General features: G+C 41.6%; 1 protein-coding gene across 1 annotated transcript in view; it reads right to left on the bottom strand.

The window, feature by feature from the left end:
* Positions 1-15,488, bottom strand: part of SEPTIN3 (septin 3) — a 90,024-nt gene extending 74,536 nt beyond the window's left edge. Inside the window, exon 1 of the mRNA XM_033933870.1 lies at positions 15,386-15,488. Coding sequence (XP_033789761.1) covers positions 15,386-15,413 — 28 coding nt within the window. The 5' untranslated portion in view covers positions 15,414-15,488. The remainder of the gene's footprint in view (positions 1-15,385) is intronic.
* Positions 15,489-18,175: the final 2,687 nt, after the last annotated feature.

Here is an 18,175-nt window from a genome sequence, read left to right as displayed (position 1 = left end):
CTTTTCATAAGCAGCCTATCTGCTATCATCAGACACTTTTGGGTACTTTTACTCGTTTGAGCTGCAGGGTTAGGTTGGATGATGCAGAGATCATAGGTTTGCTGTTCCATATGTGCGAAATGGGTATCTTTGAGTATCTTTTGTCAAAACGGGACATCTACTGATTTTCAGCCCGGCCCCAGCCCCGCCCCCAATTTCTTCCATTCATTTTTCATGTACACACAATATCTTATTAATTCATAATGGTATCCATAACTCCCCCCCCCACAAAGCACACTATATGCAGAAAAAATGTTAATTATCACTTATATTTGGGGGGTTTTCAAAGAGATCAAGACAGATGACTTTAAACAACTATAGAAAAATAGACAAATACTGCATAGTGCAAAATATAGACAGCAGATATAAATTCTCAAAACTGACACATTTTGATCACTAAATTGAAAATAAAATCATTTTTCCTACCTTTGTTGTCTGGTGAGTCTCTGGTTGAACTTCCTTCTAACTGTGCACCCTTTCTTTCTTTCTCCCTGCCCCTTCTTTCTTTCAGTCTTTCTTTCTCTCTCCCTGCCCCCCAAGCCATCGCTGCCTCCCTGCCCCCAAGCCATCGCCGCCACACTCCCCTAACTTTTTCTTTCTTTCTTTCTCTCTCCATGCCTCCCCCCATGCCACCGCCGCTGCCAGAATTGATGTCTGGGAGAAGGCTTCTGGGCCGGCTGTTGTGCAGTCGCTGCACTCGCCTTGCCTGGCCCTGTTGCTGCGTCGGTGGCGGGGAAGCAAGGAGAGAGCCCAGGCTCTGTGATTGCCTGTCCCATTATCCCCACGCACAGCTTAGGGATGCTCTCTCTGAAAATGGGACATTTCGGCTTCCTGAAGTTGTGCGAGGGACAGGGGATCTAAAAACTGGATGGTCCCATTCAAAATAAGATGTATAGTCACATTAAGCATAGAGGAACTGTGCTTATGAAGGGCTTAAAGGGGCTGTTATTTTATAACAGGGGCTTACATGCTAGTTCTGAAAAGGCACCTATTTTATAAAGGCAACATGGGGTCCCAGACCAAGCTCCAGTAGCGCACAAATCCTCTCATACAGATTCATACCTAGGGTTACCAGACATCTGGGAAAACCCAGACATGTCCTCTTTTTAGAGGATTGTCTGAGTTCCCGGATGGACTTTCCAAAACCTGGCATTTGTTCAGGTTTTGGAAAGCCCCGATGAGCTCCGGCTACATCTGGAGAGCCTCTGAGCATGCGTGGATGATGTCACACACATCCATACATGCTCCAGGCCCTCTAGACGTAGCTGGAACTCGTCAGGGAAGAGAGGAGGCTGTGTGGAGGTGGGGCTAGGGCGGAACTGGGTGGGGCTGGAGGCGGAACAAGGTGGGTCATGTGTTCGGGGTTTTGCGGAAGAACATTATGGTAACCCTATTCATACCCAGTCCAAAAATATATACCATCACCACAACTATGTCTCTCCTCTGCCCAAACTACCGTGTTTCCCCGAAAATAAGCCCTAGTTGAAGTGCTGACTGGATTCAAAGGCAGCAGCTCTTCCCCCCCAGCGCATCCTCCCCCACCGACCCTTCCATTTCTCCCTCCCCACACCGACCGTGAGACTGATATATCAATACCTTCTTCCAAACGGTAGCGTCGCAGCAGCAATCTAAATGCGCTGCTTCGTGCCTTCTCCCGCTGGGGCATTTCTCTGCCGCATCACTGATGATGTCATCAACAACGGGGCACATGCAACACCCCGATGGTAAAAGGCCCAAAGCAGCGCGTTCAGATTGCTGCCGCGATGCTACCATTTAGAGGAAGGTAATGGTATGTCGGTCTCACGGTCAGTGTGGGGAGGGAGAGATGGAAGGGTTGGCGGGGGTTCGGCTGCACGGCGGGAGGGGGAATAGAAAGATGCTGTGGGTTTATGATTGGGCATTGTTTCCCTGAAAATAAGACCTAGTACATAATTTATATGGGAGTGTATTTAGAATTTTATGCAAAGTCTTTCCAAGTGTAATGTGTACAACATGCTTTACAAATTTAGCCCTTCAGTGGGGGATAGAATTGCCTAATAGTTAGTGCAGTGGGCTGAGAATCTGGGGAAGAGGGTTCAATTTTTATTGTAGTTCCTTTTGAAAGTCACCTAACCCTTCATTGCCTCAGGTACAAAAACTTAGCTTGGCCTGTATATAACATATGTAAGTATATAATGTATTCCCATATATCTGAAAAAGTGTATTCTGTTTTACCTAAAAATATATGTCAAGGAGGAGGCCTCAGTAACAGAGCCCACGTTCAGTCGTATTCACAGACTGGGAGTTTCAACGTGGATATATTGCTCTTTAGCTCTAATCATTGGCCAACTCCGTATTTAACTTTATTATCTTCTATAAATAAGAATTCAATATTCTAGTTAATATCCTATTGTACTGAGGCCTCCTCCTTGACATATATTTTTAGGTAAAACAGAATACACTTTTTCAGATATATGGGAATACATTATATACTAATATTGTGAGACAATTTCCCATTTGGGGATTATATTGCTGTTGGTGTATAACATATGTAAACCACTTTGGTTGTATCGCAGAAATTTGCAGGAGTTCCGTTTCAGGGCAGGATAGGGTAGGCAGGAGAGGGCAGTTGGAGAGGCAGGAGAGGGCAGCTGGAGCGTTGGCGGGTGAAAAATATCACTCACGGTCTGCTCCAACTGCCTCTTCCTTTAGTAAAGTCGTGTTACACTAATCAGGAGCTGCTTTGAAATGCAGCTTCTGATTGGTGTAGCCCGACTTTACTACAAGAAGAGGCGGTAGGAGCAGATCACGAATGAGTGAATTTGCGAACTGCAAATTTGCAGGGGAACACTGTATATTAAATGCTTGAACCCAAGTACACATCCCAGTGTTCAAGGACTACCAAAAGGCTGATTTGATATGAGAAGGAAGATGATGTCTTGCCTTTCCACCACTGGAGAGCTTTTTAGGAAGGAGATTGAGTCAGTACAAAATTGGTAGCACTTTGACCAACTACAATTCCTACTGTATAACCCCCTAGTGGTGATGTGATGCAATTATATTACAATTTAATTATTACCATTAAATGCTTAGATGTTATAATCACGGACAGATGGTTCAATATGTTTTTCCCTTCAATTCATACCAACACAGAGGTTAAACATTTAAAAATGTGTATTTATTTGTTGCAACTTAAAAAAACAATAACAACTGAGGAAGAAAGAAAACTAAATAGGTAAGTTCAACAATTGTTATTATCAGATGTGTATAAACAAGGTAAATTAAATTTAAATATAAATTTACCATTCATATGTGTTAAAATTTACATTGGTTACACACCATTATAGTTAGTGATAATATTCAAACTTCAAACAAACATGTCATGCCTTTCAGCTTAATACCAACTTTGTTCCAGGATATCCAAAATTACAGGTAAGAACATAAGAATTGCTATTCTGGGACAGATTGAGGTTCATCAAGCCCAATATCCTTTTCCAACAGTGGCCAACCCAGGTCCCAAGTAATAAAACAGATTTTATGCTGCTTATCCTGATAAAAAAACAGTGGAGTTCCCTAACCCATCTCAATAGTGGCCTATGGACTTCCCTTTTAGGAATTTATCCAAGCCCCTTTTAAACCCCACTAAGCTAACTAATTTCACCACATTCTCCAGCAATGAATTCCAGAGTTTAATTATACATTTGGGAAGAAATATTTTCCCTGGTTTGTTTTAAATCTACTACTTAGTAGCTTCATTTCATGGCCCCCCTAGTCCTAGTATTTTTGGAAAGAGTAAACAAGCAATTCCACACATTCACCACCTTTTTCATGAAGAAACATTTTGTCAGGCTACTTCTGAGTTTATCCCTTTTCACCTTCATCCTATGCCCCCTCATTCCTGAGTTTCCTTTGAAACTCATCTCCTGTGAATTTATGACTCTTAGAATGGGACATTTAAATACCTATCTCACCTCTCCTGCCTTTTTTCCAAAGCATATGTACTGAGATCTTTAAGTCTGTCCTCATATGCTTTATGATGAGACCACCAACCATTTTAGTAGCCTCCCACTAGATTGACTCCATCCTGTTTATATATTTTTGAAGGGGTGGTCTCCAGAATTCTATACAGTATTTTAAATCAGGTCTCATTAGAGTCTTACACAGAGGTATTATTACCTCCTGTTTCCTACTGACCATTCCTCTCCCTATGCACCCAAGCATCCTTCTAGCTTTTGTCATCACTTTTTGTACCAATTTGGCCACCTTAAGATCATCACATATGATCACAACCATGTCCTGTTGTACTTTGGTACAGAAAAGTTTTTCTACCCTTAAACATACTGTTCCCTCAGGTTTTTGCAGTCTAAATGCAGGACCCTGCATTTTTTTTTTTAGCATTAATCATAGTTGCCATATTCTGGACCATTTTTTAATATTCAAGCTTCACTAATTCCTTCCTTAAGTTATCCACACCATCAGAGGTATCTACCCTATTGCAGATTTTGGTATCAACCGCAAAGACGCAAACCTTACCAAACAACCCTTCAGTAATACTGCTTACAACAATTTAAAAAAGAACCAGGCCAAGAACTGAACCTTGATGTACATCACTGGTAACATCCCTTTCCTTAGAGTGAGATCCATTTACCACTACCGTCTGTTGCCTTCCATTCAACCAGTTCCTAATCCAGTCGGTCACTTTAGAGCCCATACCGAGAGCTCTCAATATATTTATTAGTCATCTTTGAATAAATTGTTCTTTGTTACCCCTTTTTTCACATTTGTAATTCGCTTTGAAACTATGTTATAAGCATTTGCATCAAATTTAATAAACATGAAACCATGTCAAAGGCTTTCCTAAAATCTAAATACAGCACATCTACTGCTCTCCCTCAATCCATCTCTCTGGTCACCTAGTCAAAGAAGTTGATCAGGTTTGTCTGACAAAACCTGCCTCTAGTGAAACCCTGTTTCATCAGGCCTTGTAATCCATTGGATTCCATATTCTCTATTTTAAAAGCATTCCATTAATTTACATTCCACAGAAGTCAGACTTACTGTCCTGTAGTTCCCAACTCTTCCTTCTACCCTTCTTCAGTCATCCGGTACCACTCCCAGCTCTAGCGAAGCATTGAAAAGGTCAGCCAGCAGAGCTGCTAGAACTTCCCCAAGTTCCTTCAGTACTCTTGGATGGTCTCATCCCTTTGTTCTCCTTTAATTTAGCTAGCTCCTCATGAACATAATCTTCTGAAAATTGTTCAGGGCCTACCGCACCTCCATTCCTATATGCATTTGTCTTCTGCAGTCCTGCTCCTGGCCCTTTAGCTGTGAACACAGAACAGAAATATTGGTTAAGCAATTCAGCATTATCTTTATCAGTTGCTACATATTCCTCCCTGTGAGGGAGTCTACAGGACACTACTACTCCCTCTGCTGGATATTACCTAACAATGTCAGAGCTACCTTAATATAGGTAGCTTCTCCTTAGGGGGAAATGACATGGGAAGGAGGAGGCAGGACCAGGAAGTATACTATATAGGCATTTAATTTTTGAAAGGGTGACTATGATAAAATAAAGAAAATGTTTTAAAAGAAGCTAAAAGGATCAGTTGAAAAGGTTAGGACTGTAAACCAGGCATGGATGTTATTTAAAAATACCATCTTGGAAGCCCAGATCAGATGTATTCCACATATTAACAAAGGTGGAAAGAAGAGGAAACGAGAACCGGCATGGTCAAAAGGTGAAGTGAAAGAGGCTATTAGAGCAAAAAAAAACAAAAACAACATCCTTTAAAGAATGGAAAGAGGATCCAAATGAAGAAAATAAGAAGAGACACAAGTACTGGCAAGTTAGTTGCAAAGCATTGATAAAGAAAGCTAAGAAAGAATATGAAGAGAATCTTGTCAAAGAGGCAAAAACTCATAGCAATTTTCTTATGCCGATGGCAGCCTGCAAGGAATGTTACAGCACCAGCGATCCTCTCTGCAGGCATGGTAATTAGCTGAAACTAAGATCGGGAGGCCAGGGGAGAAGCTGGAGGATGCTGCAAAGAAGGGGGGCCTTTGGGGGGGGGAGATTTATAAACTATAAAGAGTTTTACCTCATGCAAAATTGTCATTTCTTTAATAAGACATTAACTTTTTTTCCTGCGGCCCTCCAAGTACCTACAAATCTAAAATGTGGCCCTGCAAAGGATTTGAGTTTGAGACCACTGATGTAGTGTATCTAGATTTTCAGAAAGCTATTGACAAAGCTCCTCTTTAATTTTCTCATGAGAGGCTCCTGAAAGTCATGGGATAGGTGGCAAAGTTCAGTTGTGGATTAGGAATTGGTTATCAGATAGAAAACAGAGGGTAGGATTTAAATGGTCATTTTCTCAATGGAGGAGAGTAAACAGTGGCATGCTGCAGGGATCTGTACTGGGACAGGTGCTATTTAACTTATTTATAAATGATCTGGAAATTAGAACGATGAGTGAGGTGATTAAATTTGCAGGTGACACTAAACTGTTCAAAGTTGTTAAAACACATGCAGACTGTGAACAATTGCACGCAGACCTTAGGAAATTGGAAGACAGGGCGTCCAAGTGGAAGATGAAATGTAATATGGCCAAATGCAAAGTGATGCACATTTGAAGAATAACCCAAATCACAGTTACCAGATGTAGGGTCCACCTTGGGGTTAGCACCCAAGAAAAAGATCTGGGTATCATTGTATACAATACACTGAAATTTTCCACCCAAGATGACAGTTAAAAAAGCAAACAAGTTTCTAGGAATTATTAAAAAAAGTGAAGGTTAATAAGACTAGAATGTTATAATGCCTCTGTATTGTTCCATGGTGCGACCTCACTTGAAGAACTGTGTTCAGTTCTGGTCTCCTTATCTCATTAAAGATATAGCGGCAGTAGAAAAAGTTCAAAGAAGAGTGACTAGGATGATATAGGGGAGGGAACTCCTCTCGTATGAGGAAAGACTAAAATAGTCAGGGCTCTTCAGCATGGAAAAAAGGTGGCTGAGGGGAGATATGATTGAAGTCTACAAAATCCTGAGTGGAGTAGAACGGATACAAGTGGATCAATTTTTCACTCCGTCAAAAATTACAAAGATTAAGGGATATTCGATGAAGTTACAGGGAAATATTTTTAAAACCAATAGGAGGAAATATTTTTCACTCAGTCAATATGCATTGCCAGAGGTTGTGGTAAGAGTAGATATTATAGCTGGTTTTAAGAAAGGTTTGAAAAATTTCCTGGAGCAAAAGTCCATACTCTGTTATTTAGAAAAACATGAGAGAAGCCACTGATTGCCCTCGATCGGTAGCATGGAATGTTGCTACTCTCTGGGTTTTTGCCAGGTAGTAGTGACCTGGATTGGCCACTGTGAGGATGGGCTACTAGGCTTGATGGACCATTGGTCTGTCCAAGTAAGGCTTTTCTTATCTTCTTATGAGGCAGGGCCAAAACTAGGTTAAAGAGGCCCAGGAGAGAAGAAGGGTGATTCCTGTATGCACCTTGACAATAATGACTAGACATTCTGTTTGGGGCATGGCAGTCATAAGCCATAAGCCACCTCAGAACTTTTTGCTTCTTGAACAAAGAGACTGTTCTTTATGTACCTGTCCCTGTGAAGTAATAGGGAAACTACAGACCGGTGAGTCTGACCTCGGTACCGGGAAAGATGGTCTAGGTGCTGATAAAGGACCACATCATTGATCACCTTGATGGACACAGTCTGATGAGGACCAGCCAGCACGGTTTCAGCAAAGGCAGATCTTGTTTGACGAACTTGCTGCACTTCTTCAAGGAAGTAAACAAGCAGATAGACAAAGGTGACCCGGTCGACATTATATATCTGGATTTTCAGAAGGCATTCGACAAGGTTCCACATGAATGACTACTTCGGAAAATTGTGAGCCATAGAATCGAGGGTAAAATACAAGGATTAAAAACTGGCTGGAGCATAGGAAACAGAGAGTGGGGGGTAAATGGACAATACTTGGACTGGAAGAGCGTCACCAGTGGGGTGCCACAGGGCTCGGTGCTTGGACCTGTGCTCTTCAACATTTTTATAAAAGATCTGGACATTGGTACGACGAATGAGGTGATTAAATTTGCGGACAATACGAAGTTATTCAGAGTAGTGAAGACACAGGGGGATTGCGAAGATCTGCAACTGTGACATAATCAAGCTCGAGAAATGGGCATCGACATGGCAAATGAGGTTCAACGTAGATAAGTGTAAAGTGATACATGTCGGTAACAAAAATCTCATGCACAAATACAGGATGTCCGGGGCGGTACTTGGAGAGACCTCCCAGGAAAGAGACTTGGGAGTTCTGATTGACAAGTCGATGAAGCCGTCCGTGGAATGCTAGGAATGATTAAGAAGAGGATCACGAACAGATCGGAGAAGGTTATCATGCTGCTGTACCGGGCCATGGTGCGCCCTCACCCGGAATACCATACATGAAAAAGGACACGGTACTACTCAAAAGGGTCCAGGGACGAGCGACTAAAATGGTTAAGGGGCTGGAGGAGTTGCCGTACAGTAAGAGATTGGAGAAACTGGGCCTCTTCTCCCTTGAAAAGAGGAGACTGAGAGGAGACATGTCGAAATATTCAAAATACTGAAGGGAATAAACTTAGTAGATAAAGACAAGATTGTTCACCCTCTCCAAGGTAGGGAGAACAAGAGGGCACTCTCTAAAGTTGAATGGGGATAGATTCCATACAAACATAAGGAAGTTCTTCTTCATCCAGAAAGTGGTAGAAAACTGGAACGCTCTTCCGGAGTCTGTTATAGGGGAAAACACTCTCCAGGGATTCAAGACAAAGTTAGACAAGTTCCTGCTAAACTGGAACGTACGCAGGTGAGGCTGGACTCATTTAGAGGACTGGTCTTTGACCTGGGGGCCGTTGTGTGAGTGGACTGATGGGCACGATGGACCACTGGTCTGACCCAGCAGCGGCAATTCTTTTGTTCTTATGTTCAGGGTTTCTTTTGAATCAATGGAGTTTTTCTTTACTGTGTTGGACTGTTTCTGGCTGTGTGGGCACAGGCCCGATCCCAAATCCCTCTCACGTTGTTACATGTGGTATCAGGAGTGAGATTACTGCTCAATCTGCCAAAAGAAATGGACCCCACAAACTTCAGGATCTAGGTCTGAGTTTAGTATCCCACCATACTTTGAGGCTAAGGGGATTACCTCTGCCTCAAGAGAGAGAAACCTAAAACAGTATAGTCATTGCCGGACAGGCAGGATTTTTTCCCTTGTACTCAGTAGGCTCTACTACTGTCAGTAAAATATGGAGAAACTAATCCAGATCTTGATGGAGAGAAAACAGCAGTAGCAGCAGCAGATTATGCAGATGCACCTGGAGCAGCAATGTAAGGTTCTTTAGAAACTGGTGGAGCTCCAACAGAGCTCTCAAGCCCAGACCTTCCCCAGGCGACAGTGCCTGTCCAAATATTGTCTAAGTGACACTGGAGGATGATCCGGGTCACTTCTTGGTGAATTTTTAAAGGACAGCCCACTTGGCTGGATGGCCAAAGACCACATGGACTACATATCTGGGGATCCTGTTAATTGGGAACAATCAAATTGCTTTCTAGAGTGCCAACCCTGATGGACGTGCTCCCTATAAAAATGTTAAGGCAGCCACCTTGGAACAGGCAGGGCGTACCCAGGAATAATATAGGCAGAAGTTCTGGAGAAATACCCTCCAGATGGAAGAGACCCTTTCAGTATTTTTCTATAAACTGAAGATTGCATGGAGGTAGTTGCAACCGGGAGAGGTCTGGGGTGGAGGTAGCATATATGGTTCTACTGGAGCAGTTTTGGGATGGATTACCCCAGTCAGTGAGACAGTAGGTTAAAAAACACCACAATCTAACACTAGAGATGGCCTTAGAAGTGTTCCACCAGGCTCAACCAGCTTCTGAACTTGGGAAAGAGAAAAGACCAGGAGGGAGTCTCAGAAGGAAGGAGGAACCAACAAAGTGTGAGCACTCCAAGGAAAGGAGACAGCCCTCATGCCCAGGAGCCCGGACTAGAAAACCCAAGCAATGGAGACTGGCTACACCCAGAACCGGCCAGGCCAAGTGGGGCTGGGGACAATATTCAAATTCCATCATCTGCTTTAAGTGTGGAATCAAAAGACATTTTGCAAGAGATTGCCTGGGGATAAGCGAAGACGTCATGGATATGAATGTGATAGAACTACAGGATTTGCAATATTATGAAGGCCTCTCAACCAGGAGGCCAGAACTTTCTGATGGAAGTGGAACTAAATGGAAACACATACTAAGCACTAACAGACTCTGGTAGCGTCATGACTTTTGTGCAAAGAGAGACCATGTCCCTACTGTAAGTAAATTATGACTGGACCATGATTCTTTCCTGTGTGCTTGGATATCACTAATAAAAGAAAAATGGGGAAATAATCCAAAAACAGCTTCAAATGAACATGTAGATACTCTCAATAAAGAAATCTGTTAAAGAAAGCATTAAATATACAAATTCAATAAATTTTATTATATAAATATAGCACACCACAAACAAATGCACAATCACCCAATAAACAAACCCACTAAAATCCGCACATTATGAATATAAACGTAGAAGACCAACCAGGAAATTACAATCCTAAAATAGAATCTTATAATCATAAAAGTCCAGATGGTTCACTAATCAAAATGCAAGTGACACAAAGTCATCAAAGATAAAAGGTCTTAGTACTGTAGAGAACTCATTATCCGTCTTCTGTTGAATCCAATTAGAACCAGCCTTGCTCTACACCAGACTGTGTTTCACGAAGAGCATCATCAGAAGACAAGACTTTGTGGAGCTAAGTTGTACGGGTCTGTTGACCTTAAAAATTATACACGGCAACTAGCAAGGAGGGAAATCCTCTCCCCATACAGCCTGTCCTCTAAATGGCAAAGTTAAACTGATGAATTCAAACATACCCGCCAGAGAGAGAGCAGAGTTGAATGAATGGAGATAGAAACAGAGAAACATGATGGCAGATAAAGGTCAAATGGCCCATCTAGTCTGCCCATCCACAGAAACCATTATCTCGTTCTCTCTCCGAGAGATCCCATGTGCCTATCCCAGGCCCTCTTGAATTCAGACACAGTCTCTGTTTCCACCACCTCTTCTGGGAGACTATTCCATGCATCTACCCCCCTTTCCGTAAAAAAGTATTTCCTCAGATTACTCCGGAGCCTATCACCTCTTAACTTCATCCTGTGCCCTCTCATTGCAGGTTTCCTTTCAAATGAAAGAGACTTGACTCATGCACATTTATATTACATACGTATTTAAATGTCTCTATCAGATCTCCCCTCTCCTGCCTTTCCTCCAAAATATACAGATTGAGATCTTTAAGTCTGTCCCCATATGCCTTATGATGAAGACCACATACCATTTTAGTAGCCTTCCTCTGGACAGACTCCACCCTTTTTTATATCTTTTTGAAGGTGCGGCCTCCAGAATTGTACACAATATTCTAAATGAGGTCTTACCAACGTCTTATACAGGGGCATCAATACCTTCTTTTTCCTACTCGCCATACCTCTGTCTATGCACCCTAGCATTCTTCAAGCATCCCTCTAGCTTTCGCCGTCACCTTTTCAACCTGTTTGGCCACCTTAAGATCATCATATACAATCGCATCCAAGTCCCACTCTTCCGTTGTGCACATAAGTTCTTCAACCCCCTAAACTGTACCGTTCCCTCGGGATTTTGCAGCCCAAATGCATGACCTTGCACTTCTTAGCATTAAATTTTAGCTGCCAAATTTCATACCATTCTTCAAGCTTCACCAGGTCTTTCTTCATGTTATTCACACCATCATACGTGTCTACTCTATTGCAGATTTTCATATCATCCGCAAAGAGGCAAATCTTACCCGACAACCCTTCAGCAATATCATTTATAAAAATGTTAAAAAGAACAGGCCCAAGAACAGAACCTTGAGGCACACCACTGGAAACATCCCTTTTCCCAGAGCGATCTCCATTGATCACAACCCTTTGTCACCTTCCACTCAACCAGTTCATGACCCAGCCTGTCACTTTGGGACCCATTCAAAGGGCACTCAGTTTATTTTTCAGACGTCTGTGTGGAACACTGTCAAAGGCTTTGCTAAAATCTAAATACACCACATCTAGCGCACATCCTGTATCCAATTCTCTAGTCACCCATTCAAAGAAATTGATCAGATTTGTCTGAAAAGACCTACCTCTAGTGAATCCATGTTGCTTCCAGTCCTGTAATCCACAGGATTCCAGAAACTTGACCATTCTCTGTTTTAAAAGCGTTTCCATTAATTTGCTTACCACAGAAGTCAGTTTTACCAGCCTGTAGTTCCCTACTTCTTCCTTACTTCCACTTTTGTGGAGAGGGACCACATCTGCCCTTCTCCAGTCCTCCGGGACCACTCCCAACTCTAGAGATCACCAACATTATCCTACTGCCTAGGTGTCCCTCAAGACTCCAGTCAGGTGGGCTCAATTGGAAGCAGCAATTTTGTTGTGGCTTCCTTACCACCTTGTTTTGGGCTAGGATTTCCTAAAGTTTAGTGTTCTCCTGGCCCAGTTAACTTCTGGCTCTCAGGACAAGGAGGAAGGCTCTATGATCTTTCCTTTAGAAGACTCCAACTTCTATGTAGAGGATCCCTAAAACCCATTGACAGAGATGGCAGGAAAAGTTGTGCTGCACCCTGAACTTGGGGGCTATGGTAGATGAGAATCCATAATTGGGAGAAGAGAAACATGGTATCCTAGACCTGTTGGATAGCCGGCTCAAGTGGAGTGGGGATGGGATCCCAAGGGAGTTCAAGACAGCCCAGGCTGAAGATGAGTCCCTTAGGACAGCCAGGGCTCAGGTGGTGATGGTGGATGGGAACCCCATGGGCAATCAAGATCCCTGTAAAATAGAAATCCCATACTTCATAATTAAGCGGTAACCCTGGAGGGGGAGGAGATAGAGCCATTGTTAGTTCCTCAGCAGTTGTTAGCTCTTCAGTTGAAAATTGTCCAAAACCGAGCAACGTTACTCCACAATGGAAAAAGAATGCCTGGCAGTTAAGTGGGCTATGTAGTCATAAGAACATAAGAATAGCTTTACTGGATCAGACCAATGGTCCATCTAGCTCAGTATCCAATCTTGATGGAGGCCAATCCAAGTCACAAGTACCTGACAAAAACCCAAATAGTAGCAACATTCCATGCCACCAATCCAGGGCAAGCAGTGGCTTCTCCCATATCTGTCTCAACAGCAGTTTATGGACTTTTCCTCCATGAACTTGTCGAAAACTTTTTTAAAACCAGCTAACATTAACCACTCTTAATTAACCTTAACTTAATCCTCTGGCAACGCATTCCAAAGCTTAACTATTCTCTGAGTGAAAAAAATATTTCCTCCTATTGGTTTTAAAAGTATTACTCTGTAACTTCGAGTGTCCCCTAGTCTTTGTAATTCTTGATGCGGTAAAAAATTGATCCATTTGTACCCATTCTACATCATTCAGGATTTTGTAGACATCTCTCCTCAGCTGTCTCTTTTCCCGAGAGGTTAGGTTCTTCAGCTTGGAAAAGAGTAGGCTGAGGGGAGATATGATTGAAGCTCTGGAATGCGCTGCCAGAGGATGTGGTAAGAGTAGATAGCGTAGCTAGTTTTAAGAAAGGTTTGGACAAGTTTCTGGAGGAAAAGTCCATAGTCTGTTATTGAGAAATACATGGGGGAAGCCACTTCTTGCCCTGTATTGGCAGCATGGAATATTGCTACACTTTGGGTTTAGGCCAGGCACTAGTGACCTGGATTGGTCACTGTGAGAATGGGCTACTGGGCTTGATGGACCATTGGTCTGATCCAGTCAGGCTTCTTATGTCCACACCTACACAGAAGAATTTGTTGAATGATGCTATCAATTATAATGGCGGTTTGCTGGATAACTGAAACTGGCTGGAGGGGGGTGGATTTCTTTTATACAAAGAGGTTTGTGGTGTTTTATTGCTAATTTAAAAGTGAGGGAAAGGGGATATGATGTGCAGAAATGTCACTTTGAATTGTCCCCTATTTTCCACCCTGTTGCCACTTCAAATATTTCTGTCTAGTGCCATTGCCCAGCATGTCCTCCCCTACTGTGTGACCCTTGTGGCACTCCTTAGTTCCTCATGAATTACATTCTTTATCCTTCATTACAGTCTTACTAAGATTACAATAGTAATTGGCAATTATTAAATTCTGTTTAAATAAATAGATACATAAATCTCTGAAACCTCATTTGAAATCAACAGGGCGGGGCAGGCAGAGTAGGGGGGGCACCAAACTGGTCTGCACATGGCCCCACAATTGCTTAGATCTGGTCCCACCCACGCTCCTTTCTTGTAAATGCCCCCATGGATTAATGCATTCTGCCACTGATACTTCTCCTTACAAAATAGCACTCAGTCACTTTGCTGCCACTTATTGATTAGAATTGGGATTGGGATTTTGTTTATTAGGATTTACTAACCACCTTTATGTACAGCAGGTAGAGTTTAACATAAAACTTATACTTTTGTTAACAGCATAACAATAGTAAAATGACTAAATATGTATAAACATAAAATACAGTCAATGAGATAAACTTGGAAAAAGCAAATTGAAACCTAATAATAGGACCACCCTGAAACAGTATCAAAAATATGTATATATTTAACAGCCCTGCAGAAAAGCTTATGCACATAAATGCCAGTTCTCTGTATATTTACAAGGGACTGCAGAAAAGTTCTCAGCCCAGCTGACAAAGTCGGGGCAGTCTCCATCAAGGGCTATACACTCAGTCCAGCGATTTTCTACTTTTTTTTGTTCTGCATTTTTCCAATGGAATGAAAAAACTGGAAAATCGCTGGATTAAGTATATAGTCTTCGATAGACTGCCCCAACTTTGTTGGCTGAGCTGAGAACTTTTCAGCGGCCCCTATGTGTACAAGTGGTGTGTAACTGTAACCAACCTGTTATGGAATTGCCCTTATAATGCATGACATCAAAGACTTGTAGACTAGGTATGGTCACTGAGGCCAAGTACTCCTCACTGCTCCTGTGTATCTTGCCACAAGAGGAGTAGTTATTAAACATGGATTGAAAGCTATGAATATTGTGCGATATTCAGGGTGAAGGCTGTTTAGCCTTTATTCCTTCTGTGGGCAGCTATGCAATTGAGGGATACTGCCAGGGTGATTGTTGACATGTGCTACTTAGTTCCACTGTCTAAACAATGTCTGAGAAAGCAATGTAGACTTATGGTATGCATTTATATGCCAATAAAGATGACGCATCAAACCAAACCAAACCTGACATCTTTCATATACTTACCAAGCCAACCATCTGCTCCTGTTTCCATTTTTCTGTGGTGATAGAGCAAGCCAGTTGTGATGGTACCTTTTGAGGAGCCAATGATATCAATGCTTTTAGATCCATGTCCTCCAATCTGTTCTATCATTTGTGATATAGGTTTGGGAGAGAGATCGGGTTCTTTTTTCATTGGAGTCCATCCATTTGGACTTTTTGTTTTCTTCAAATCTTCACCTCTCTGGGAAGATGCCTTCCCATCCCTCTTTCCAGCTAGAATATCCGAAATTCTCTGGACATCACTTTTGTGCTGAGGTGAGAGCACAAGAGCATGGCTAACCCTGGCCTGGGAAGGTAACCATTTTGGTGGTAATGATGTGTGGTGATAGGATGTCATAACATCTTTTTCAGGTGTTGACATTATTGAATCAAGGCGTCCATCGCTTTGGACCTCAGGTTGACCAGCAAAGAGCTTAGGCACTGCTGAGGACTTAGGTATTTTCTTTAGAGATGAAGTGGTAAACATACCTCTTGATAATACTTTATTTTCATGTCTCCAATTTTCTTCTTTTAGTGGCATACTCATAGTAGATGACAGGTGTCTCCTCATTACAGGCTGACTCAGGCAAGGGCTAGAGGTAGGATGAACTGGTGAAGATGGACAACTAGTTTTTCTAAGTTTTAAAGAAAAATAATTCATTTTCTTTATTCTTGGTTGTGCAGAGAAGAGTTTAAAGGGATCTCCTGGGCCTGATAATTCCTCTCTGGGGACCGCAGACAGTGGCTGAGTAAATGGTTCACTGTTACCAGACACTCTTGCTTCCTGGCATCTGGCAGTAACATCTGTCACTGCCCTGACCCTGCTAACTGGGATTTGGCTCATACCCGTCATGGCTTTCGTGGTGGATGGTGTCTGATTAGCAGAACTGTTTAAGAAGCCTACATGGAGTTTGGCTTTCACATTGGGAGTATCAGTGGGGTCCAGCTCCATTCCTCCTGTAGTCCGCCCAGGCAAACGTGTGGGATGAAGATGGATCCTGGCATTCATTGTTACTCTTCTCAGTACAGGAAGCGCAGAAGCAGGGTCTATCTCCATTGTTTCGTCTTCTCAAGTTTTTACCTTTGAATGAAAAATTACAATAAAATAAATTATTCACTTTCTATGTCAAGTGGTAAGACAGGAAATTTGAGCAATACATAAGCTGCTTGTGAAGCTGGACTTGGCAAAACCTGCTTTCATTTACAGTAGGGTCGCCCTCTGCTTCTATTTTGTTAGTGTTGTCCCGGTTTTGCCCCATTGTGTGCAGGACTTGTATTTATTTTTCTGAGGCAATCAACGGAAGAATCAAAACTACACACCCATGTATTCAATGGCTCAAACCAGGACTGAATCTGCTTGTTCTTTAGAAACAGAGCCAGATTGCTTTTGAAAAAGAACCTAGCAATCTCTCGCCGGAAATGTCAGATTACAGCTAGAAACACGACCATTACAACAGCCTTACCGTATCCATCCTACCTACTCTGGGGCACACATTCCTTTATGTATGCAAAATTGTTATAATGCTGAGAATGGGTTACTTGATGTACCAGAACAATAAAAATAAAGAGCACTAAGAGTAGTTGACTATCAATATATCAAAATTGAAAAATATCTACTCTTCTGTATAGGGGGAACCACCATTAATTCACAAAACAAGTTATGTACTTCTTGCTGTCGTTTAGACAGATTAAGTTTGATATCTATTTTGACTCGCTTTTTATGGAGACAGGACCAGTTCTTTGGAACAGTGGTTCCCAACCCTGTCCTGGAGGACCACCAGCCAGTCAGGTTTTCAGAGCAGCCCTAATGAATATGCATGAGAGAGATTTGCATATAATGCATGCATTATATATGCATATAATATGCATATATATATATATATATATATAGTGCTTTCCACTAACAAGATCATCAGATCACGCGAGCACCGGTTTACTTTGCACATAGAAGGTGGTGAAGGGGAGGTTTAATCATAAAACCCCTCTAATATCATATTATTTGACACTTCTAATAGACTATTATTTCAAGCCACGGGCCTATATATATATATATATATATATATATATATATATATATATATATATATATATATATATATATATATATATATATATATTTATTTATATATGCATATATATATGGATTATATGCATATATATATATATATGCATATAATGCATGCATATAATGAATATGCATGAGAGAGATTTGCATATAATGCAAATCTGCTCCATTCATCTTCATTAAGGCAGCTCTGAAAATCTGACTAGCTGGCGGTCCTCCAGGACAGGGTTGGGAACCACTGCTTTGGAATGTCATTCCAACTGCATACATTCTGTCAGGAAACAATTCAAAGCTAACCTTTTCAGCAAGCTTTTTTCTCAGCGTTCCTAGACCACAGTGATATTTATAATCTACGATGGAGTTTTTACTAATCAGTATTATTATTATTAATTTATAGTTTGTATGATGTTTTATCATTTGGGTTTGATTGTGAACCAGAGGACTCTGTAAGGAGTTAGGGTTTGCGTGGCTTCTGGAAATAAACCCTCTGAGTGAGGATTTTAATGTTATATATTTATTTTTTTAAAAATTTATACTGCCTATAAACCTAGGCAGTTTACATACAAGCATACACAATACATAAAACCAGAACTTATATATATATAACATCTAAAAATCACACCTACCTAAATCCCCCTACCATAAGAAGATCAATAATCAAATAAATCTTTAATATTTTTAAAACAACTAAGAGCAAAATTTTGTACATA

The sequence above is a fragment of the Geotrypetes seraphini genome, chromosome 2, assembly GCF_902459505.1.
Source record: "Geotrypetes seraphini chromosome 2, aGeoSer1.1, whole genome shotgun sequence".
Lineage (NCBI taxonomy): Eukaryota > Metazoa > Chordata > Amphibia > Gymnophiona > Dermophiidae > Geotrypetes > Geotrypetes seraphini.
This window is presented reverse-complemented; position numbering and strand designations above follow the sequence as displayed.